This window comes from Helicoverpa armigera, chromosome 22 (assembly GCF_030705265.1).
Source record: "Helicoverpa armigera isolate CAAS_96S chromosome 22, ASM3070526v1, whole genome shotgun sequence".
NCBI classification, from domain to species: Eukaryota; Metazoa; Arthropoda; class Insecta; order Lepidoptera; family Noctuidae; genus Helicoverpa; species Helicoverpa armigera.
In genome coordinates, this window is record NC_087141.1 from 7,651,927 (window position 1) to 7,677,767 (window position 25,841).

Genomic DNA, 25,841 nt, shown 5'->3' on the forward strand with positions numbered 1-25,841 from the left:
AAATATCTCCTAAAATACGAATGCTGCAGTTAAATTCGCTATATTTATTCAAACTAGGTTACGTTACCCATCGACTAGTACTTTAATTAAGCTAAAACCTACTTTTAATAACGAGAAAAACGAAATTGTATTTTAGGCATATTGCCGTCCGCGCGGCCAACTAAAATCGACTCTAACATATTATTGAACCTGCTTTCTAGTATTTTTTTGTCTTTTTTCGCTGTAACAAATTAAAGACTAATTTTCTATACACATTAGCTTCTATTAATTTGGTGCCTACGGTGATATACTTACCTACTCATAACCTGAAAACTTAACATTGCATAACTTTTTGTATATCTACGTTTTGACCTTTTTATTTTGTAACAAATTTAACAAATTAAGACCTTTCTTTTGATGTATCATTCGTCTATCTGCATTGTATAGTTTCTGAGTAATCACGGGCGATGACTACGGCAAGTGGCGGTTCTAGCGGCCAACTGTTCTTTGTCATAGCGGCTTGGTTTTTTTTGTAACAAATTCAGGAAAAGAGGAGTGAAAAGTAACAAATTACTACTAATTCCTGGCAAAGTTTCATCAAAAATTATGAGGTGGCCGCGCGGTCGAAATGGACACTCTTTCTCAGATCATGATAAATAGGTAGAAAAATAAATTAGGGAAGTACTCGATGACTTCCAAAAATGTATGTTTCTTATGTATTGCGTTATCCAATATGCTTGATTCGTCTTAACAATGTGGGAGGTCCTTCAGAAGAATGTATGTGACCTATATTTACACCTGAATCAAGACGCCATACCACCCACCCACTACGTAACAGACGCTTACTTTTAATTTTACAATGTACTGGGTCGCTTCTGTCTGTATGTTTGCGATAAAAACTACTGAACGGATGCTATTCTCACCACTATGAGCCATAAACACTGAATTGTGTTGTTGCTGATTTTCAGGCTACTTTGAATACCTAGATGACTTTTCCTGAAAGGAACTTATAAATAGCACGACCACAGAAATCTAATCTATGACCACGAAATGCTATTGATGAATTAATTCGTTGAATCTTATCGGGCAAAACTGACGCGAGTCGCTAGTTTACATGGTACCTACAAATCATTTGCTGACCACCATTTTTTTCATGTCAGCATAACGTGAGCATTCTCAGAAATATTGTAATGTGTGAAGGTTTTATTTGTGTTTTATTATTGTTAAGTGGTGTGCACTTGATATGTTCAAGTATGTACCTGTCTATGTAAATAATGCAATGCTTAAAACAAAAGTTGACTCAGACTTATCTTACTTCAAATAAGTCGTCGTCACATCCGATAAACGTCCACTGCTGGACAAAGGTCGGGCGACCTTTTTTTCAAGCAGTGGGCATTTGTCCATACCACTCACGGCGCTGGGCATGTGTGTTGGTGAGCGCAGTGTGGGATATTTTAGCTTCGAAGATGCTGCTACCCTTCTCCGAAAAAGGCATTTATTATCCCACTTGGTGATAATGTGGTCGCCAGAGTCTCGTTTGCTTTTCAACAGGGTGTGTTAGGTTGGGTACAAGCAAACAATTCTATTCCACTTATTAACATTACCTAGGTACTCACTTCTGTCAGCAGATTTACCCAAAAAAAAAAGATCAAGCCAGTAGTTTTGCTGGAATGAGGAACAAACATCCATACATGCAATCTTTTGGGTTAATAACATTTTTGTAAGGATAAGTAAGTACCCAGATAATACACACTCAAGAATCTACATGCGAGACTGATGGAGTCATCCAAAGGACTGGGAGATGTCGAAGCGGAATGGGAAGGCCTTTCCCCACTGTGGGGAATTGATGAAGAAAACAAGGATAAGTATATGTATAGGTAATTAAGTTCCTACATATAGGTAAACATAGCATTTCCCTCTTGCTCACCATGGATATGTTGGAAAGACATTTATCTATCAATGTATTTGTTTTATATTGTTTAAAATTGCAAAAATACCGACATTACTGGGCGGGTTTGAGATTACAAGAGGAAAAACAACAACTTTAAATACCTACCTATCTGACTCCTAACCTACTATGCGGGACCCAGTTCTGACCGGTCAGAAAGGTCATGCAAAACAAGTAGTGGTAGGTACAAAATAATCATGATAATAGGTACCTATGTATTAATAACTTCAGTCGCCTTTGTCCGTTGTGTAGTTGGCTGTTATAAGTAAGCCGTAGCACATTATTTGTATGATGTTGAGTTTACATACACAGTGTAATTATGCGCAGTGCATTGCAAATACATAATGACTACCATCCATCCTCCGAGCCTTTTTCCTAACAATTTTAGGGTCGGCTTCCAGCCTAACCAGATGCAGCTGTACCAGTGCTTTGCAATGACTACCGTAAACACGTTTACCGATGTAGTTAAATCTCTGAAGACTACGTTCGGATAAAACATTGGTTTTTGTTACGATATTATTTATCTGGTCATCTCATCTTGACTCCTATGTTCCTAAAAATTACACGCTGAAAATATCATCTACATTATTACACCAGGTGATTGTTTAGTATGGCCTCAGTATCTTTTGTATCAAATATTACAGAAACGAACATCGGCTCAGACTTGGCGCGGGAATTAGATAAGAAAGTCTTGATATTTGCACACCTTGACGATTATTTATTTAAAATAGTCGGGCCATTATTGTTAGATGCTTATTGCTGTTAATGTTTTCCATAGAAGTCGCTTTAAAAGTATATTTCTTAGCTTTAATCACTACAGATCACTTTATCACCACGAATTCACACACATGCTATTTTCTTTTGCATCTTTTGACAGGTGACGTCATAGACTTTCTTATGTAATCCCTGCGCAACAACTGCGCAGTTTAGACATGATACCATTAGCAAATTATTTCTGACTGGTTGAAAGCAAAACAATCGACGTCACGAAAAAAAACTCGCGAATATTCTAGAACGTGTCACTGCCTCCGAGCCTGTACTGCGTACACAAAAGTGTAGAGGAGACGTGGCGGGACGAGGAGCCAAACAATAAAGGACCTAAGTGAACGAGCGACACACCCGCTCTGCCAGAGCGGCGGCCGTGCGTCGAATGATAAAAATTCCGACTTCGTTGTTCACTTGTTCACGGAGCCCTAGTCGGCGCGGTGGGGCGTGGGTCGCCGTCCTTGCGCCGCCGCTACTAGCCCGCCAGCAGTCGCCATCCGCGCCCGACACTGAGAGACGAACAAAGAAAACAGGAATCTAAAACTAGTCAAGCGTTAATGCATATTGCATTCACACTAAAATGCACATATCCCGAAGGAGTGTACGCTAAAGAAGTCTAGAATTGTTGTTTGGTTTTGATTTTTTGAAAAGGTTAGTAGTGCTGCTTTGAATATCTACGTAATTTGGCCAGACACGCGTTGAAATATTAACACATGCATGATGGCGTCGTGAACATTTCTTATTGAATTAGGAAACATTTAGGCCAGTCTGGCCAGTGCATGATGTTATTAAAGTGTAACGTTAAGTGAAAAACGAAATGAAATTATAAACTACGAAGAGACGTCGTGATTACCTACTCTGCAATAATAATTTAGTGGCCTAAATACTCGTTAAGTATTAATCCTTTATTGATCAGCTAGCCTCGAAAACTCCATACGCTAGGCAATGTAGAAGGTTAATAGTGTCAAGCAAGAGATCGGGTATCAGATAATTTTTTACTGTTACCTAATTATATTTTTTGCCATTTAATAGCTGCCCAAGCGGATCAAGATTGGCCATCGGCCGTATATTAAAATGTCTTGGAAAATAAGGTATGTTTTAGATAAATGTTATAAATAATTGATAATTATCAGGAAGAAATGTAGGCTCTGTATTTATATCAATAGCTAGCAATTTAGCAAAGTAATATTTTCAATTAGTCATCATAGCTGAGCATTGGGTCATATTAGATACGGATATGACTTTATCAATTCATACAACTACACCCCAGCACAACTTCCGTTCTGCGGTAGTCAATCTCAATGATAAATAGAAAAAATAACTATATACACGAAATCATGATAATAATATATGACTTAAATTTTATCAACGTCATTTAAACAGTGAGCACTCAAAAAGTCAGCAACGTTTAATAAATGTTTCGGGCATTGATTCTCTCGTTTGGCGTGGTCGCCATTTTGTTTCGCGTTCATTCTTTGCGGCGGCACGACACGGAGGGGACGCTGCAAGGGCGAGCTACGTTGGTGTGATGACGTCCATTATTGTTGCAAGATATCTTGCTTGATCTTGTGCAGAATGTGCGCGAGACGTCGATTTAACATTTATGTTGAATAAAACGTTTAGTTCGTAATTATTAGATCAGTGATTTGATTTGTGCGTTTAGTGTGTTTGAATAGAAGGTAGGTCAGCAACCTTGTCTCATTTTGATTATGTGGCCAATTAAGTAGTTGTAGTGTGACTTAATTTTATTCTACGTCTTAAATGTTTTAAATTGCTATCTTAACAATGTTTGTTTGGACATTAGTGGCAATTACCTGGGGTAAATAGGTAAATATTCTGCCTTTGTCCGACTACTCCACCCTTTCTTTGTCTTTTGACGGCTGCTGCTCTACTACGGCGCATGTTTTAAACTACCTACGATTTTCTTTGAAATGCCTATGGTATACATTTAACATCTTATTTGTTTTGATTATCTCCTTCGAATTCTTTAAGTATTTTTGAGATACGTTTAGTTATTTCAATCTTCACCGACATATCGGCAAAAAAAAAATGGCGCGTGCAAGATAAAGATTCTCCATTGTCACGCCCATTTTTTCAGGTAGGTGTTTTCCATGTGGTATTTTTTGCTCAATTGTTGTTTTTTTCGACATTTAAGAGGATAATCTTATCCATGTTAGTGTATTTTCCTTGAACCCGGAATTATTTTTCTCCGATAAATTGAACCATAATAAAATCCTGAACGGTTAGTAGCTAACCTTTTAACTGCTGTTATTTATTCTTTTGCGTCTTGTGGATTGTTTTTTGAGTGGCAACATTGAAGTGGCTAGAGTGGTGCAAATGTTATATCAAATAGAGAGCATCGACTAATGTGTCGCTAGTGGGAACTAGCGAAAAGGCTTTCTTAGAATGTAGTATGTTACTATCAGAGAAAAATAACTTCACCTTACCTTGACGGGTATTAGATATCAGATTGGTTTATTTAAATTGAAGAAGAAGCAGTAGAAAAAAAAGGAAGTAGACGAATTGAGCTTCTACCAAAAATATTTATTTTGGTAGAATTTCTCTTCAACACGTAAGAAATGCAGTTTTTGCTTTAAAAATGTTTCTGAAGTAGAAGGAAAGCCAACAAACCCATCTCTACCGCCAATAATCATATTTGGAGGGTTGCACTGTTTTGGATGTTTATTGTTTTTATTTTTATTTAATTTATGAGCCTAGTTAGCATGTTTGCAAAGGGTATTTGTGTTGTCGAGGCTGCGGGATTGTTTGAAAGAGTTACCGCGGCCCTGGTACATAAAAGGGCTTAAGAAGGAACATGGTGGGTTTTCGTCAGTAAGAGGACACTCCCTCATGCTGCACCCACAGCGAGAGATGATCATTTGATGATTGCCCGAAAAGGGTATTTGTTTTTGGCTATGGGTATGTGGTATTTATATTTTTTTTTGTATAGGCCTTTTGCGGCTTATTCATTTTTGAAAAAGGATATGGTGACGTTCGGTATATTGGAACCATTTATTTTGGGGCTAATCTATTGACTACAGAATATTGTTAAATAGGAAGAATGCTTAAAGTGATCTGTTTGTCGCCATCCGTCATTACCTAGGTCTTCCAAATGTGTTTTTGCCCAACTACGAATTCGTGATATTTTTTGGTGTCCGTGTTCTTAAAGATTGATTGTTCTGTGGTTCTATGAATTTGCCGGTAGAGGCGTTGTTTGTTTCGCACTGTATTCACATCTCAATTAGCTATCAAATTCAATGAGCAAATGTTTTAGTAGATTCAGTTATCGTCCTTTTATAAAAATTGCAATTGAATGAGCAATTGTAATTTGACCCGTGACGTGACTAAAACGACAATAACTTCGCCTAATTTTGGCTGAGTAAAGAAACTGCGTCTACAAATCATTGAATTATGCTAACCGAGAAAGTGAATAAAATGATTATGATATACTAAAGTCTTATAATGATGTTGTAAATTTTTTGTTTCTACTCGTCATTAAATCATGAGTGCATGAATGTCACTAACTTAGCGGTAATCGGTATCAATTTCAAACATATACATTGTCTTTCGTAGCGCTCAAGTATCTTGCATACTGTTTTATTTCATGGTTATTGTTTAACATTTATTTCGTAGGCCAATCTTTCAACTACTGGGATCCTTTTAATGCAAGTTATTGTAAATGGCCTGCAATTTTGGTATTGCAAATTCTTTTTGTGAATACGACGAAAGAATGCTCAAGTTCTGGACTGAAAGCAACTCGAGATACTCTCTTCGAAATTGAGGTTTATGAAGTTACTGGTTTCTTGGTGCTGGGTCGAGACTGACGTGTGAACGCACACCTGTCTGAGATTGAACCTGGGCGAGTTAATCGAATTTTAGAATTATTCTTTATATGAAATCGTATGAAACCTCGCATACTTGGACGCCCCGTATTGGTCAAATCTTGAAGAATCAGTGATATCAAGTTTGTCAGAATTAGATTCTTGCGCCGCGGTCGATTCTGATAGGTGAGCATTCACTATTAATATATGCATAGATCGAAGTCTTGTTTGAAGATCAATCCTCAAGGCCAAGTTTTGTCGTTTTCTGTGATTTTTTCTATGATTACGAAGCTTTCCGTCATTTTTGAAAGTGTCGAAAGTGTAACTGGAATTGAAATTAAATCCGTAGTATTCTATTAATCAACGAGACTGCCACTTGACCCTGCATGCATATGCATACATTGTTGATAAAGTATCCTGAAAGACTAAGGTAACAAATAAACAATGATTATTATAACTCTGATTGCGTAATCAACTATAGTGGAATTTTTTTCTCTGGGTGTAGGTGCATAAAGTGACAGAATATGAGAATAGAAGAGGCAGCTATTGGACTGATTGACAAGTACTCATCCGGAGTATTGAGATTTGGACTTGGAATAGCCAGGATAAATTAATATTTATATCATGGCTCGTTTCGAAAATCCATAGATTAGTCTTGAGTTAGTCCTAGTTTAGATGAGGCTTGGTGTTCAATGTTATACCGAATCTTTTCTGCAGTTGACGGCTGTCAATTTTCAAGGGAAAAATCTTATTTTTATACTAACAGTACTGTCAACTGAACCAAAACAGGTCATCCACAGATGAAATGACGCATAATGTCACGGCCTTGAAAATTAACCATGCATCTATTTTAAACAAGTTCCCACAGAGATCAATACATATATTGATAGCGCAGTTTCTTCGGCGAAAAGGTGCCTTCAAATGCTACGATAGGTTTTCAACTTCTGACGTCATCATAATATTATGGTGTATATTGGTTTGTCATGAATCTCGGCATAGGTTTGACGTTCAAAACCTTTTTTGGGGTTTCGTATTCGCGGCTGCCATTTTGCAAACGGATTATACACAGATTACAGATATAAGTATGTACGTTATCGAAAATATTCTTACTAGATTGGTTTTTCAAAAACCATTTTGATCTAACAAGACGTGTAGGTAATAATCAGAAATGCGTCTTGTTAGTGCAGTCCTCTTATAAAAATTGCAATTGAATGAGCAATTGTAATTTGACACGTGACGTGACTAAACGACAATTTACTTCGCGTAATTTTGGCTGAGTAAAGAAACTGCGTCTACAATCATTCAATAATGCTGCCTGATTATACAGATATAGAAAAATATTCTTACTAGATTGGTTTTTAGGGTTCCGGACCCAAAGTTAAAACGGGACCCTATTGTTTTCGCTCCTCTGTCCGTCTGTCACCAGGTTGTATCTCATAAACCGTGATAGAGTTGAAATTTTCACAGATGATGTATTTCTGTTGCCGCTTTAACAACAAATACTGAAAACTAGAATACAATAAATATTTTGGGGGGCTCACATACAACAAACGTATTTTTTTTGCTTATTTTCTAAATAATGGTACGGAACCCTTCGTGTGCGATTCCGACTCGCACTTGGCCGGTTTTTTTTTAATCATTTTGATCCAACAGGACGTCACATCAATAATGTGTCTTGTTAGTGCAAAAGGTTTTTAAAAGTTGTAGTTAATTGTTTTACTTAGACTATCTATTACATGACGAACTTAACAAATCTATAATAAATGATAAAACAATCTATTATGTTGTATCATAGTTGAATTTTAGTTGTTATAAATGGTTACGCATTGAGTAACTGGTTCTGTCGACTGTAGTTAAATAGTAATTAAAACAGTAAACACTCGAATATTAGGGGTCAAATTCACTTGTGTTTTTGTTTGTTAAACAAAATTGTATGTGGTCCTATTATGTACTGAAATAAATTACATTACATAAGTACGTCGCTCTCGATTTGTATTGGTGTACGTTTTATACGTTTCGCGGATAACACGTAGGTACCTACCTAGTTATCCCTACTAATATTATAAATGCGAAAGTAACTGTCTGTCTGCCTGTTACGATTTCACGTCTAAACCACTGAACTAGTTTTAATGAAATTTGATACAGAGATGGAGTTGACCTCGAGAAAGAACTTGGAAACGCGATATAATCGAAGTCGACGCGGGCGAAGCGGCGGGCGGAAGCTAGTTATATTATATTAACTTAAAACGAATGAACAAATGAACCTTATACATATGTGTTATACTGATTTAGTTTAGAAAGATAGCTACGTTTCAACGTTGTCTTTTAGTGATCTGACCTTGAATAAATATTGATACTAATGATAATGATTGTATTCATTCATTTAGCGGTCACACATTTTTTTTATTTGTGTTATGAATTTTATTATAGGCCGGACATGCAAGACACCTAAAATGAATCAACCAGTTCGATAAGCATTATTCTTCCGAAGTAGTTATCTTCGTAACAAAACAAGTCCAAAAGGGTTAAAAATAAGGTTCGCACTTTGAACGTAGTTTTAGTAAGCGTGTACTTTAAGTTTTTTTTTTTTTAATTTAGAAAGTGAAAGAACAATATTATGTAAATGAATTGCTTTTCAGTCGACAAAATGGATTCGAAATACGACCAGAAGTTCGAGGAGATGAAGAAGTATATACCATTCTTGGAGGACATGATCAAGAGACTGGAGTCCACAAGCCAGGGGTCTGCCAATCCACGCCAAGCCCAACTCGATAAGATCCGGTCTTTAAGAGACCTGCTCTTGAACAAAAAGAAAAGGTTAATAAAATATACATTTACAGCCAGTTTCTTCATCAAAAGTAAAAGCCAAAGTAATGTCATAACGTAACAGTAACTGTCAAATTCGTTTTTTCAAAGCTAAAGTAACAGCAAAATTAATAGATAAAACGAATTTGACCGTTACTTTTACTTTATGACATTACTTTGGCTTTTACTTTTGATGAAGAAACTGGCTGTTAAACGTGATTGTTGCTGAATTCATAAAAGCTTCTATTTATTCATTTAACTTTTTACTAGTTGTGTATGTGATCCTGGTAGCTTGTATCGGCTTATTCTTATTGCCATTCCACCCCCAAGTTGCTTCCATTTTATTGGACTCTATCAAAGTTTATCATTATAAACTTTATACATAGAATATTATGTGCATTTAGGGCTTTCCTAATATTTTGTTCATAACAGTTTCCAATTAGTTTTTGCGAATATTAAGAATAATGTTTATGTAAGACTCTGATAGTCGAGAGATTCATGTGTGTACTGAGTAATTGTATTGTTAAAACTTCCAAGCGTTGTGTAACGGTAATATTTTGTTTCTGTTTTAGAATGAAAATGGAGAATTTACTAAAATGTGAACAAGTTCTCATTAATTTGTACGCGAAAGTGGAACAGGTTTGTCTAACAGCTTAAATTGTACTAAAGACTGTTTTTTTTAATTATCATCATTTTATATCATTTGTTTTTATATTTCAGAGGGATACAATATCGACTATTAAAAAAGCGCCTGATCCGGGAATTTCTAAAGACCCTCCACAAGAAAAGTCAAAGTTAGAAGTAGTTAGAAATAAGCTCAAGAGTGTGGTAAAACGACAAGACGAGGAAGTTCAGGAAACGTTGCCCGAGATCTTGAGGGTAAATGAAGTTGAGGAAATACACACTGCAGGTTCTAAAGAGCCAGCACTATTCCAGAGAAGGCCAAATAGATCTCCATTGTCACCATCGCGCTCTCTAACAAAGGAGGGAAGACTTTCTCCTCCATCTTCAGCTTCTAAGAGGAACTACACACGAGTCTTGCTGTCGCCAGATCGTGAGGCACGACGGTGGTCTACTTCCGAATCGACTGATGATAAACCACTCTTTAGTAGGCGGTCACCTCGTAGGTCTCCTAGAAGACGTTCCCCCGCCTATCATAAAAGAGAAAGAAAAAAATCCTTCAAAGAGTCGTCAGGGCGCAAATCTAAAGATTTAAACATCACATTAAATGTACCGGAGGATAGTTTGAGCACTTTAAACACTAAGGATATATTTACTAGAATAATTAACTGTAGCGATGGTGACGTAGACATTGATACATTACGCGTGTTACGGAAGCAGATACTTACTGAACTTAAAAAGACTGGCGCTAGAGACGACATATCAGACTTAATATTAAAGTCCTATAGTAAGAAGAAGGGGAAATCTAGGAAAAAGGAAGAAGTTGAAGAAGGTGAGCTATCCGATAGCGAAAGCGAAGTCATTCAAAATCTTTATGGCAATTTAAGCGGTAATTTAGTCCTTAAAGATCAAAACGACGCCAAAACTTCCTCGGATAAAGATAAAGCCCGAAAAATTCAGATTTGTCTAGTAATCAATTCCGATAAGGATAACAATGATGCTCAAACAAACAAAGTCACAGATTTGCCAAATAATTCTGACACATTGGAATTAGAAATGTACAATGCCGAAAGCAAAGAGGATAAGCAAACTGCGTCCAATAAAGAAGCCGATCAAAAACAACCAATAAAAATAGACGACGGTGATGATAATGATGACGAGGATGATAAAGCTGTACCTCATGAACAGAATACGGAAAATCAAGTTAAAGAGAATCAGAGTACTTTAAAAGAAATGAAAAATATTAGTGATACTGATGTTAAGTTACAACAACCAGCGGAAGAGTGCAAACTTGAAAAACCAGTTACAGAACCTATCCAAAACAAAGCAAATTTTTATAATCCTACTGATTCTACTGTTGACGAAGAAAAGAAGTTAGATGAAGAGAACGTGGTTTTACCCGCTGACACACAAAATGTAACTGACATCAAAACTGATCCTAAATCTGAGACTACCAGTTCGGATGTTTCTATATCTAGTAATAAAGTATGCCATATTGATGCAGAATTACAGAAAATGGAGAAACCAGTAGAAATACCATTACTCAATGAGCCTATAATACCTGAAACTTCAACGAAGAATACAGTTTCAGAAATAGATATATTACAAGCTCTGAAAAAAGAAATACTCAGTGAGTCTATATCAATCCCCGGGGCCGAAGCGTCTACGCCTCTTTTACACCAACCTAAATTAAATAAAGTGGAAAGTGCCAAAGAAATTTTTACCAAAAAAAAGAAAATATCAATAGAAAACTATAAGCAAAAGATTGAGAGTTCCATACGACTTTATATTCCCGATAACGACTCAAAAGACGACCTTGTCAAGAAACCTAGTCTGAAACTGACAGAGAAAGAATGTGAAAGGTTTAATTTCCCAAAAATGTCTTTTGATGAGGACAGTTCAGGTGAAGAAGAAAGTGAGATCAAAGCTAGCGATGTATACAGCGACCTCGCTCCTACATCGCCTGACCGTGAAGAGACTACTACTGTTGGATCAATACCACCAGTAATAATACCTGTCGATCCGGTGAAAGCAGTGCCGGTAGCTAACAAAGTTGATGTAGACATGAGAACTTTGCCACTCCTATCTCCCAATCAAAATAAACAACCCACCACCAATGCTACAAAACCCTTAAGTAACGAGGTTAAGATGGCTCCAACTAAAATCGACACTAAAATTATTGATCAAAGCAAATGTCAAAACAGACCTACAGTACTGGACCCTCGTATAAGACGGGACATCAACTCCAGCCAAAGTCCTAGTCCACATACTGCTGATAGATCAAGGTCGTCAGCTTTTACAAATGTAAATCAAAGTCCCGCAACGAATGCGTCTATGACACCTAATTCTCGTTCATATGAAATGACTCCTAGTCATCAATCATTTGACCTTGATCAAGCAAAGACAAAGCACGTATATATGCCATCATTCAGTATGTTTGATTCACGAGAAAGAGAAAACTCAGTTTCAAGAGAGTCCCGAGAGAAGGTTGAACGTCCAGAGTCAAGAAAATCACGTTTTGAAGATATTGGAGACTCCAGTTGGAGCTCCAGTGACGTACCAAATGCACGATATAACGACAGTTACAAAGGGCAAAAGACTGACCGATACAGGCTGGATAATCGTGATTCCTTCAAGAGAACAGAAAGTCACATGACACCTGTTCAGACTTTTGGAAGATCGTCTGATGGGCCAAATACGTCGACCCAACAATTTAGTAGATTAGATAAACCGATGACTCCTTCGCATCCATTTGGGAGATCCGACTGCCCTACTACACCAATTCACAGCTTCGGCAGGTCAGAATGTCCACCGACGCCTAGTCACCCTTTTGGGAGATCAGAATGTCCTCCTACTCCAAGCCATTCTTTTGGAAGGTCAGAATGTCCTCCTACTCCAAGCCATTCTTTTGGGAGATCAGAATGTCCTCCTACTCCAAGCCATTCTTTTGGAAGGTCAGAATGCCCTCCTACTCCAGGCCATTCTTTTGGAAGGTCAGATTGTCCTCCTACGCCGAGCCACTCATTCGGAATGTCAGATGGCCCTTCTCCGAATCATCCATTCTCAATTCAATCGACATTCATGAACATGGAATGCCCTACATCTACTCCTAGCCACTCATTCGGCGTGACGGACTGTGCACCGACGCCTAAACCATATTATGATTATGGAAGAAATGAATGCCCTCCAACCCCAAACCACGCATTTGGTAGATCAGAACATCCTAAAACTCCCAGCCATCCCTTTGGTCGATCGGATACGCCCAACATGTTTGGTAGAAACGACTGTAATGCACAAAAATATACCAAAGATCCGAGACTTAATAGAAAACCAGAATATGAGACGCATTCTCAATTCGATGAAAGAGATCGTTTATATTATAAAGACCGCGGTTATTATCGCGGGGGTTCCTATAAATCTCAAAAACCTTTAAGCGTACCGGACTCTTATCAAAATCAGGACAGAGAACGAGGTAGGAATAGCACCTACAGGTACTATGCGCCTGAACTAAGTGGACGTCAGTTGAATAAAGATCAATCAAGGCGTGAACCGAACGTTGGTGGTCTAATACCCAGAGATTACGATAATCGTAGAAATTTCTACAAAGAATCAAGAGGCTATGACGATGTCTCACAACGGAACCAGCGCGAAAGAAGTGTTGGGCGTAACGTTTATCCAGAAAATAACCGCGAAGTAAGTGTTGGACAGCACAGTCGCCGCCATGAAGGGAATTTTAATCAGTCATTGACTAGAAGACCAAGTGTAGTAACACATATTCCCTTGGAACCGGAGAGTAATACACTGTCCATCAAACCACACGCCAGCCGTTCGTTCGCCATAGATACTAGCGTTAACGCTACATTCCAGAAGTTCCTAGAGAGAACCCGAAAAAGTCAAGCATGTGAAGATAATTTCGATGCTCGAAGAAAAAGAGCATCCAGTGTGGGTCGGTCGTTAGTTCCAGAATTCAGTGGCGGGAGAATATTATCCGACGACTCAAAAAGAAACTTCGAAATCAACAATAAACGAGAACTTTTTAGAAGGGCATCGAGCGTGGGAAGAGATCTGAGATCAGATTCCCCTGCAGAGAAACGGAGCTTCCAAGAAATAAAGGCTGAATTCAAAACATATAAACACCCTGTCAAGGACTTTAATAAGTTTGATACTGGTAAAATACGAAATATTGATACAAAATCGAAAAATTTTGCAGATAATGTTGTTCGTAGTAGAAAGGATTATTATGAGCAATATAAAAATGAAAAGCGGATTCCAAAGTCTAAAACTTTTAACTACGTAGATCCGGCGACGCGTAAATTAAATAAATTAAGAAATAAATATGGCGACGATCCTCGACAGAGGAAAAGTGGAATAGTATATTCAAATGATAATATTGTGAAGGGCGCTATTTTAACATCTGGCTATGGAGTAAAAAATTACAAAATTCCTAAAATCAAACGTGTAACTGAGGAAAAAGAAGTGATTCCTAAAATTGATGAACCTGTACACAAAAAGGATGATATAGAAAAAGAAAAGAAGAATACCGAGAAAAAAAAGGAAGAAGAAGAATTAATTAAAAATAAATCAAACAAAAATAAGGTTACTTCGAAGCAAAACGATAAAAACGCACATTCAGGTTTAAAGGATAGTGAAACAGCTAAAAACAAGGAAATAAAAAAAGGCAAAAATAAAGAAAGCGATGTTAAATCTGATTCTGAAACGGACCAAAGTCAAACATCTGTTGATAGTACGAGTAAGTCGGAGGAACAGGTAGGAAGACGGAGAACAAGATGGAGTACTAAAGTGGCAGCTTCAAATACGGAGGGAATTAGAAAAACTAAAAAAAGCCGGATTTCAATTATAAGCGATTCCGAATCTGATACAGATGCGAAGGATTCCAAAACTGATACACTTGATTCAGATATAACGAAATCGGTAACACCTATACCTGTCAGCAGTCCTATAAAAGAGAAAACAGTACCGAAACAACCGAATTCTATCGATATTCATACTAACTTTGGGTTAGAGTTGGAAATGTTTTCCGACAATGTAGTTTCTGATCCTGTACTTGATAATATTAATGCGCTAATTGCAGACCTCGATAATGACCTTGATAGATCTAAAAACGAAGCTAGTAACAAATTTACTAAAGAAATTACGCTTGAGAACATGATGCAAAATATCACATGTCCTCAAGATAATGCAAGTACAGAAGAGATTTCTAAAGTTCTCAATATAAATGAGTTGCCCATAACTGATAAGAAAGTTCCTGTAGTTTCTTTGTCGGACACAATTAAAACTAAAGAAACCGAAGGAATTACAGAAAAAACAAAAATGACTGACACAATCTCCAAACTTGACACAACAAACTCTTCCGATGTTGTATCCTTGCCAAAAGGCGCGGAGAAAGATACAGAGGATGAAACTATGGATACAGATAAACCTACTAACGTTGATATTGTGTCTACTACCGACACCGAAAAAGAAAAAATACCCATCGATGATAAATCTAAAATAGATGAACGAAGTATGGATGGCTGTTCTACTCCAGACAGCACTATTAATACTGATGATGTTTTAGAAAAATCTAAAAATGATGAAGTTGTAGTGGACAGCACAAATGAAGAAGTGCAAAGCGAAACTAATGTGACTTCCACAGATTCTGAACCAAAACCTAGTTCATCGCGGACAGAAACAGCCCCTTCAGAATTAGACAGTTTACTAACAATTTTACAAGATAAATCTTTGAATGACTTGCTTAAGAAGTTAACTGATAAAACCGATGGAAAAACTAGAAAAATGCTTGAGAAAATAAGTAAAATAGTGGCTGATGATGAACCTGATGAAAAAACGGAAGAAAAAGGCGAAAATAAAATTGAGATTTCTTCTGCTGCTAAGGAGAGTAGCTGCATTGATAATACTAAAGCCAACGAAAAGAAAATAGTATCAGAGTTACTATTAGATAAAGACGAAGAGAAAGAATCGAATAAAGTAAAGGATACTCAGTCTAACACGGAGAAAGATCAATCTAATAAAGAGGAAGATACTGAATCTAAAAAAGAAGAAGACAGTAAATCGACCGTAGAAGAGACTAAATTAAATAAAGATGAAGATATTAAATCGAAAGACGAAAACCAGGAAAATGATGAAAATCAGGATCATGATGAGAGTTTCGAAGATTTTGTCGGGGATGATAGTAATGAAGAAGAAGATACAAGTGAGCAAGTGTCTAAAACGAGAGGTAGGAAAAAAATGCCGGTAAAAAAGACAAAATACGCCAAGAAAGGGAAACGTAAATACACTAGAAAGACGACAATGGCTGAAAAACGAGTCACTCGGGCTAGCGCTGCTGTTGTCACCCAGAAAAAGAATAAAAAGCCACCTCGGGAATTACAAAATCTTCACGCAGACATCAAAGAAATGTACGACAGAGATGATATTTTAAGCGCTACCGGCATTCGAATGTGTCGTTTAGCAAAAATGGTCCATGACAAATCACCTCCAAAGGATGATGTATTACCTGAGGTGGAACCTGTCGTTGTTTTAGAAAAGTTTAAGAATAAAGTTCCCGAATCAGACAAAATTCGTGAGCAACCTATACCTGAAAAAGTGAGGAAGAAGCCTGGACCTAAGCCTAAACCTAAAGTATCTACTGAAAGCCTGCCTGAACCAGAAAAGGGCAAATATAAACCTGGGCCTAAATCCAGGATAAAAAGTAAACGAGATTCAGATCCTTACGACTTCGATACGGAATCATTGGATACGACTACTGAAAAAGCGAGTGATGATGACTCCGAAGACAGTTCGGATTCCGAGGTAGGGTCTCTGGCGTCTTCAAAGAGCTTCGGCAGCAGCGAAGTTTTATCCGAAATTAAGAAAAAGACTAAACGTAAACGACGAGGAGGTTGGCAAGATGGCGTGATTAAACCTAAACATAAAAAGAAAAAAGTTGAGACAAAAGTGGATAGTACTCCTGAACCTATGGATACCACTTTGACATCAGAGAAACAAAGTGGGATACAGACAAGCATTAGCTTTACAGACAGACTCTATTGTTTCAGCAAAAATGAATCGGCTTATCCTTGCCGTCTATGTCGCTATACTGGTACCGATATTGTGCATCATTATAAAACTGAGCATCCACACGTCGAAATTCCATTATCACGCATGGCTCCAGCAGTAGCGAAAGAAGCAATTGATCAGTGCAAAGAAATTGACTTTAGAGCTGTTAGCAAAATATCTTCAGATAAATATATTTGTATTTTCTGTTATCAAGAGTTTCCTAATAGTAATTCGGTTCTGGAAACATTCTTTTGGCACGTAGTAAGCATGCATACCGGTGAATACAAGCACCGTTGCTCTGAGTGCCCGAAGGAAAAGCACTGCCCTTATAGTTTGGATATCCCACCGCCCCCAAAAGACACCAAAGGTCAACTCACTGGTTACATTTGCAAGAAATGCAATTTTACACAATTGTCTGTTGAAAATCTTAAAACGCATGTCATCCAACGCCATAATGATGAACAGACTTTTGTTTATAATATTAATTTGTCTGCTATGTCTAAAAAGGAATTGAAGGAACTGTCACGACGCAGTGAATTATCTAAAAAACCCGCAGTAGACACTGCTAAGATAAGTGAAGAAACTAAAGACGAGGACACAAAGCATGCTAATGTATCAGATGTTTCCAAACTTAAATCCACGATAAAGACGAATGCACTTGCACCTATTCAGTCTAAGATAACGTTTGAAACTGATGACAACGCCGGGGAGTTTTCGGATTTGGACAAACCTGTGGAAGCCACTATCAAAATTGAGCAAATTGAAACAGAAAATACGGATGATGTCGCACGAGATCCTCCATCTGATAATATAAGTGAAACTGAGCGAATAAGAGAAGAGGAACAACAAGCTGCTCAGTCTAAACAGCAAGAACTAATATCTAGTCCAGCATCGGCACTCAAAGATTCCAATCGAACTTCCAATGATATAGTCGACTATCCCCATTTCAAAATCAACATTACAGAATCAGGCGCCAAGGAATATAACTGTTGCATCAACGGCAAGGACAAACACTTCAAGACTACTCTTTTGATTTCACTGAAAAAGCATGTCCAACTCAAACATTCGGAGAATTGGGACGGATACTGCTATGTTTGCAAAGTTATTGTCACTCCACAAGGAGCGCATAAATTCAAGGACTGTTTACAACATTATCTAGACAAACATATGGACAACTTCCCTCTCATGGAAAAGGAAACATTGCCTGAAGTTACAAATGAACCGGCAAAACCGGACGAAAATCCGGCTCCTCAGCCGTATATTAACGTTCGACCTATTTATGAACTGATACCCACCGCGGATGAAGCCGCTAAAGAAGTTCCGAGTTTCCCTATAATACAGAGCGTAGTCAGTCTAGGAGCCGCAGACCCTCCGCTGCCGAGTCCCACCTACCCGACAATGCGACAAGAGGTCAAGTCGAAAGAAACGTTCAAATACGAGGAGGCGCAAGCGCTAGTGATGTCGAACAAGCACCGCGTCGTACTTGAAACTATGATGGCGCGAGATAAACTGGTGAAAGTGTATAAGTGTGCGGGTAGATTCTGCTCGTTCACGTCTGACTCGCTAGAAGACGCGCTGCTTCACGCGTCTACGCATCAGCGTATCGGAGGGGTGGATGCTTTGAACTGCTCTTACTGTGACTTCAACGCTATGGGCAATGCTATTGACTTGGTGATGCACGTGTTTAAAGAGCACGGTCACTGCCAGTACTCGTGCGGGCAGTGCTTCTACCGCGCGGCCGCCAGCCAGTCTGTAGGGGCCCATGCGACCCGGGTGCATGGGGCCGCGCCGGCTGCCACCACAGTGCTGCGGACCACGATGGTCACTCCTAACGCCGTGTCTGAAGGCGCTATGCTGACTCGGGAACAAGCCGTGCCGTACTACGTCTGTGCCAATGGTATGTCATACTGAAACTTATTTTCTATCTTGTTTAAAACTTTAATGTAAATGGCATAAGACTTGCCTAACTTAAGCTGAAGTACACTGACAACCTAAAAGTCAGATTTCTTAAAAAAAAAACAATTTAATGTAAGACTTCAACACGAAATAATGACTTCTGTTGTGTGTACACTTGGGCCTTATCCCTATATGTTGTAACTAAAGTAATGATTATTATTTTTCAGCGGAAGCCAATGGGAAAGCATGCAAGTTCCGCACCTACACTCCGGATAAATTTTGTGAACATTTACAACAGAAGCACAGCGTTGCAACATCATATCCTTGCTATGTACGTATATAACATTTTAATTAATAGCTTCAGTATATAATTACGATAATAATTAGCTTATCTACACTTTCCTTATAATATAGATATAGTAGAAAGCTAAGAATTTTACTATCTGCTATAATTGTGATAAGTATAAACAAAATAAAGTGACAAATGTGAAAACTGCTTGAAAGTATGGATTGTACGATTAAAATAAAACAAAACATTAGTAATGATTATTATAATACTTAACCATTTCACCGTCCACTATGCAGATACAATAGTTAAACAATAGGTGTGTATCATATAATTATGACTAATAGGACATGGAAGTTATTAAATTATTTACCTATCGTATCGTATATTGTGAGATTTCTGTCTCAGGAGCCCTAAGGTACTGGACCTTATTTAATTTAATATTTATATAAGTTCTAATATAAATTTTAACCAACAACATTCTTTTTACAGATATGTAAATGTGACGTACCAACCCCATCGGAGCTGGTGGTACATATGAAGTCCCACGGGCTCAAGCTGTACCAATGTACCTGGTGTGTCCTGGGCGCTAACAACGAGAGCGAACTGTTGGCCCATGTGTCTATGGTCCATCCTTCGAAACAGCCACAAGCATACCTCAGAATTATCACCAATAAGGTAAGATTCTACTCAAAAGTCATAATGCTGACTGGCCTTAAATTTTAACTGAACAGTCGAATAGCTTAAACATACATGTTGCCCGGGTAAATGGGTTGAGGAGGTCAGATAGGTAGTTGCTTCTTTTAAAACTTTGGTACTCAGCTGCATCCGGTTAGTCTGGAAGCCGACCCCAACATAGTTGGGAAAAGGCTAGGCATATGATGATACATAGGTAGACAAAAATAAGAACTGTAATGGTAAATAACATAACATAACAATGATAACTGATAATTAATATTAATATTATCATAGATAAAACAGCTCAGTTAAAGTGATGGTCAGCCGGCATTAGCCTACATATTATTATGTGGTTTTGAAATTTCAATTCTAACTTTCTTGAAGATTATGGTTTGAACTTTAAACCCACCACTAAAGCAACTTTTTTAAGACTACTTTTTGCTGTAGATATTTTAATTTATTGCTTAAACTAATCTTGGCTTAAATGGCCTGATCAATATTTGTATATGAAATCTGTATTGGCTCATCGCCTTCCTATGCTATGCTTTTGCTTGCAAGCTTTTGCTAAAATGTTCTCTTTCAACATGCTTAGTTAGTAATATACATATGTACATTTTCCTAATAGCAAATTGTAGCGGTTTTACTTAGTTAACTGAAAATGTTTAATTTATATTCCAGGAGGGTTCGAACGAGCTGCGAGTGCTGCCTCTAGCGTTCCTGAACAAACTGAAAGTGCCCACTGAAGACGTGACTCCCAGCGCCACCAGGGAGATCCCGGAGCGAGAGGCCGAACGCTCCATAGACCTGGAGAAACTCATCGGCCTCACCATGCTGGTCGAGCCGCAGGAGCCCAGCGAACCCGCAGCAAATACAGAGTTCACTGAACATTCCGACCCTGACCCTGAACCTATTGAGCAAACACCGCCCGTCGAACCCCCGGTGGAGCAACTATCTCACTTAAAGTCTATGCTTCTTAAACCTTCAATTCTTAGTGCAACCCCAGGACCGAGTCAGCTTGAAGAGCAAACACCTGTAGTTCCTACCGCTCCTGCAGTCGATCCACCGGCCAGCACGTCTCCGCCTCCGCGCGTCAAGACTGAGGACGCGGAGCCGCCCGCGCCGCAGCCCAGCGACGTGGTGGTGCTCGACAGCGACGACGACGAGCCAAGACAGCCGGTCATCGACCTCTCCGAGGAAGAAACCAATACCGCCAAGATAGCTTCTGACAGAGCTATTTCTACCTGTCCTAAATGCATACAAGTTTGCAAATCACACTCTGGCTTGAAGAAACATATGTTCTACTGTTATCCTAATAAAGAGGACGGCTGTCGTTGCCCCCATTGCCCCTACATCGCTAGCAACAGAGACAACATTCTGCAACACTATTTAGACGACCACGGCGCCAAAGACTTTGCTAACAGCCAGAAGCGTTTCCAGTGCGGCGTGTGTCTCGTGCAGCTCGCGTCCGTGTCCGCCGTCAAGAAACATCTCCGCACCATACACAAGGAGAAGGACTTCGTAGTCACCTCCACCGCGAACAAGGCCTTCACCAACGTCGTGGTCAGTCCAGCGAAGCCGGAGAGGAGGGAACTGCCCAAGAGGAAGCTCAGCGGCAACGAGACGACGCCGAAGCGTCGGTTCGGCCCTCAGGACATACACATGTTGCCGATCAACCCGATCCTGGAGCAGCTGGTGTTCTGCGCGGTGTGCGAGTTCAGCACCAAGGTGCGGCTCAACATGGTGCGGCACCTGCAGCTGCACGCCGAGCAGCTGCCGGCCGCGCACTCCGCGCCCGTCAACCCCGTGCCGCACCTCGAGACCAACGAGAAGCACTTCGACAAGATGCTCAACCTCGCCTCCAGCTCGCTCGTGCAGCGCCCGCCCGAGCGTCGCGAGCCCGCCGAGCGGCCGCCGCCCGCCGTCCGCATGCCGCCCGAGCTGGTCGCCCGCTACCCGCGCCACGTGCCGGCCCGCCGCCGCAACACGTGCGGCGCGCAGGGCTGCGCCTACACGTCGGTGGACGAGCCCATGCTGCGCCGCCACTGGGAGGCGCTGCACGAGGGCCAGGCCGCGCTGCACTTCCGATGCGTGCACTGCCCCACCACGCAGATCACCGACCGCTCCAAGCCCATCACGGCCGCCCGAGTCTTAGCACATCTCAAAATGCACGACGAGAACCTCTACGCCTGCTCCAAGTGTAACTTCTATCACTACAAGCGAGAGGCTTTAGAGAAACATCTGACCGAGACGCATCCCAACGGTCAGCTGATGATCGTGCGCGAGAGCCCCGCGGCGGCGGCGGCAGCAGCGGCGGCGGTGGCTGCACAGGCGGCGCAGAACGTCGCGCCCACCATGGACCTGAAGCCCTGGCAGTGCGGCTTGTGTGAATTCAAGAGCATGTTGCGTCCCGAGGTGGTGGAGCACTGCTGGAAGGTGCACCAGTCGAAGATGCAGTTCAGGTGCGGCTACTGCCCGTACCGCGCGTCGGCGCTGGGCGCCGTGCGGCGACACCTGGCGCACTCGCACGCGGGCGCCAAGGAGGACGTGCTGCACTACTACTACCGACACGGACAGCTGCCCGACGAGCACGACGGGACGCCGCTGTGGCTCAAGCAGCGACACAAGATTATACCCACCTTACCTGAGGTCAAAACTGAAGACGATCCCCCGGAGCCCACGCCAGCCACGCCCGAGCCACCGCCGCCCGTCAACCTGGACTTGGTGAAGAAGGAAGTGGTGGAGCCTGCAAGTGTGGCGGCGGAGAGCATCGAGGTGCTCTGCATGAGGTTCGGCAAGTTCTGCGAGCCCAACGGCATCAAGTTCAAGTGTCCGCTGTGCACCGTCATCTATGAGGACACGAGGGAAGCCATGCAGTCGCATTTGTTCGAAGAACTGCAGTATAGAAAGTGAGTTAATTAGCTATTTTGAACTAATACTATTATTTTTTATTGGTTTATTTCCATTATTTCAGGCAACTAGGGCCCATAAAAGTACAAATACAAAAGGAATACATAAAATTATCCATATCAATATTTACATTGATATGTATACAATACTATATAAATCTATAAAAAACTTAAACATACTATAAATATATAACAAATATTCATAAAACTAATGCACACGAAATGTCGGCGTCGTGTTTCTGTCTAAATTAAGATCATTTTAAATTTCAGATGGGGATGCGGTCTCTGCAACTACAAAGCGTTCCACAGAGCCGGTCTGACTGACCATATGACATCCGAGCACTTCAGACAATATGACCACATCCAGCTACCCATTGACGTGAACAAGGAACTATGGGTCGCTGCCCAGTTAGACCACCAACAGGCTATCATAGACAAGTATAAGGCCAACCTATCGCAGCAGAAAATTATTGTGGAACGGAATAAGCCTGTTCTTGTGATACAAACTCCACCTACCGTGGAAGTTGTTGAGAAATATTCTGCAGCTCAGTTGCAAGAGGCATTCGGTGAATTTGGAACGCCAATGCATATGATGTACTGTTGTCCTAAGTGTCGGTTGACCTTCAAAGAGGAGCAGGTCATGAAGGACCATATGGAAGTGGAACTTAATAAGATTAGGTGAGCTGTTACTGAAGTTATTTGGTTATATTGAGAACTTAATACTTATTTATTTAGTAAAATAATTGGTGTTGCATCGTACAATTCCATGTAGATGTGAACCATATGATAGTTTTATTAGTTGTTTAGGATTCAGCATTTCTATTTTGTTTGTCAAATCCCTCCTTATATAGAAAAGTGCTTTGTCAATAATATGTTTACTAATTTATTTATTTTCAATTTTCAGATGGGGCTGCACAAATTGTTCGGACAAATATCAGACATATCATGAAGCTCAATTCCACTGCAAAGGCCACGACGGCCCCTCCAGGCCCAAGGAAGCCATCCGGGACCCCTCTATGCGAGCCGCCTGGGTCACCAACCTTATACAGGTGCAGAAGAGACTGCTGCAAGCCACGCCCTCCGAGCCCGCCACGCCCTCCAGCTCAGAACCACCAACACCTGAGAAAACCGCCCCTGAACATGATAACTCACTACTTGTCGTGCGTTACGAGGAGCGAGTTCCCACTCCCGAGGTCCTCCCCCCCAGCCGCAAGCGACCCCCGCCCGAGAGTGACGACGAGCGACTCGTCATCGACGAGGTCGGACCCCGCAAGCGAACCGACCGGCCCTGTCCCCACTGCCCCTTCTACAGCAAGTACTACCAGACCTGGAAGGAACATGTGCTCAAACACTTCAACCTCAAACCATACACGTGTAGCTATTGCGACTTCACCAGCACGTACAGGCAGGGCGTCGCCACTCACTTAGCGAGGAACCATCCGGGACAACCCGCCCAGATCAAGACTACGCCCATACCACAAACGGCTACAGCTGCAGCCATACAACCCATACAACCCATACCTATCCTACCATCTGCAGACGAGGACGTGCCCAAACTAATATGCTTACACTGCGACCGATCGATACCAGAAAACGAAGTAGACTCGCATTTGCATGAAACCATCAAGCCCGATTTCGCTAAGAAGGGCGATGTCGTCGTGAAATGTTGCATTTGCCTGGTTCTGCGCCTCGACGTGGCATCCTTGCAGGAGCATCACAACATAGCTCACCCGGGCGTTCCCATGAACTACGCGCTGTTCAAGCTGCACTACGACACCAGAGAGATCCACTACTGCGCACACTGTGATGATACGGCCTTCAAGTTCTTAAGAGACCTGAGGACTCACCACAACGCCGCGCACCCGATGCTTCTCTTCAAGTACACGACTGTGCCGTACCACAGTGACGACGGCAAGAAGAAGGAGTTGTCCCCGCCTCCTCACAAGAGATGTGCCAGGAAGTCTACCACCAAGCTCCCCGGAGGCAAGACTGTCGCCAAGAAGTCTACCACCAAACTACCTTACACTGTTCCTAGTACTTCAGAAGACGGGTACTCCTACTATAACACAAAGCCTGAGCCTCTAGAGAAATACGCCAACGTGACTACTCTCATGTCATTCTGCAATAGAATGATGCCATTTACTTTGAAAAAGTTGAGTGAGATCATTAACATAGAACCTAAAGTTATTGTTCAAGACATCCAAGCTGATAACCAGTGATAACTGTTAAAGTGAAATTTTTGTGAAACGCGGACAAACTGTTATGAACAATCAATTATCTTAGTTTAGTTGTTAACTTAGGAGTATATTTGTGGTCGGATTTGTGTAAGATTTGAGTCGCTAAGCGATAAGACGTTTGATTTTGACTTAAGACTGATATGCATATTAATTAGTGCGAGTGATTATTTAGAGCGCAAAGTTAAGCTAAAGATTGACAGAGTCAAGGTAGTAATTGCTTGCACTAAGCATTGTGTTTACCGGCCTTGAGTGCTATTGAGGGTGAAATAGCCAAATTAGATATGCCAACATTTTTTACGTGCATTTTAGAATCGGAATCTTCTTCTTGTTGTCTATTTATGATTATCTTAGTGACTGCAGCTTAACACCTCGCTATTTTGCCCTATTGCCTTAGGAATCACACTTTTCCTAGAATTCAGCATTTTAAAACCTTAAATTTTAATTTTATACGTTAATTAGTATGGAAATCTGTGATTTACGATACATTATTGTAAGATTTATATGTAGTATTAAGTAGGTATGTAAAATTAATAATTTTGAGCATTTATAAACTCGTTAGCGGGTGTCAGTTCCTTAGTTTTTGTTATTTGGTAATTAGTATAGCTGTGGATTTTGAGTCATATAAAAGTAATTATTAATCATCTCAGTATGAAAGTTAGATAAGCCATGTTAGATATGCTCCACTGTTTCGATATATCATTACATATTTTTAGAGGTCTTTAATTTGTAAAATAGCATTCAATTAATGTAAAATTAAAAGTAAAATAGTATGTAATTAGCTTAATTACATTTGAAACTCGAGTCCACGGCTCGAATCGCTGTTCATGTTTTTTTTTTGTT

General features: G+C 40.2%; 1 protein-coding gene across 4 annotated transcripts; it reads left to right on the top strand.

The window, feature by feature from the left end:
• The first annotated feature begins 2,912 nt into the window (after nt 1–2,912).
• On the top strand, nt 2,913–25,841 carry LOC110380187 (uncharacterized). 4 transcript variants are annotated; one of them, XM_049843386.2, is made up of 10 exons: nt 2,913–3,343; nt 3,725–3,783; nt 9,153–9,330; nt 9,891–9,957; nt 10,039–18,895; nt 19,122–19,225; nt 19,673–19,858; nt 20,537–22,764; nt 23,035–23,442; nt 23,669–25,841. In XM_049843386.2, the coding sequence occupies exons 3-10, from the start codon at nt 9,161–9,163 to the stop codon at nt 24,981–24,983; spliced, it is 13,335 nt and encodes a 4,444-aa protein (XP_049699343.2). In that variant the 5' UTR covers nt 2,913–3,343; nt 3,725–3,783; nt 9,153–9,160; the 3' UTR covers nt 24,984–25,841. The 4 variants fall into 4 exon arrangements, with proteins under 4 accessions (XP_049699343.2, XP_049699341.2, XP_049699342.2 ...); XM_049843384.2 differs by lacking the exon at nt 3,725–3,783; XM_049843385.2 differs by lacking the exons at nt 2,913–3,343; nt 3,725–3,783 and adding an exon at nt 3,828–4,371.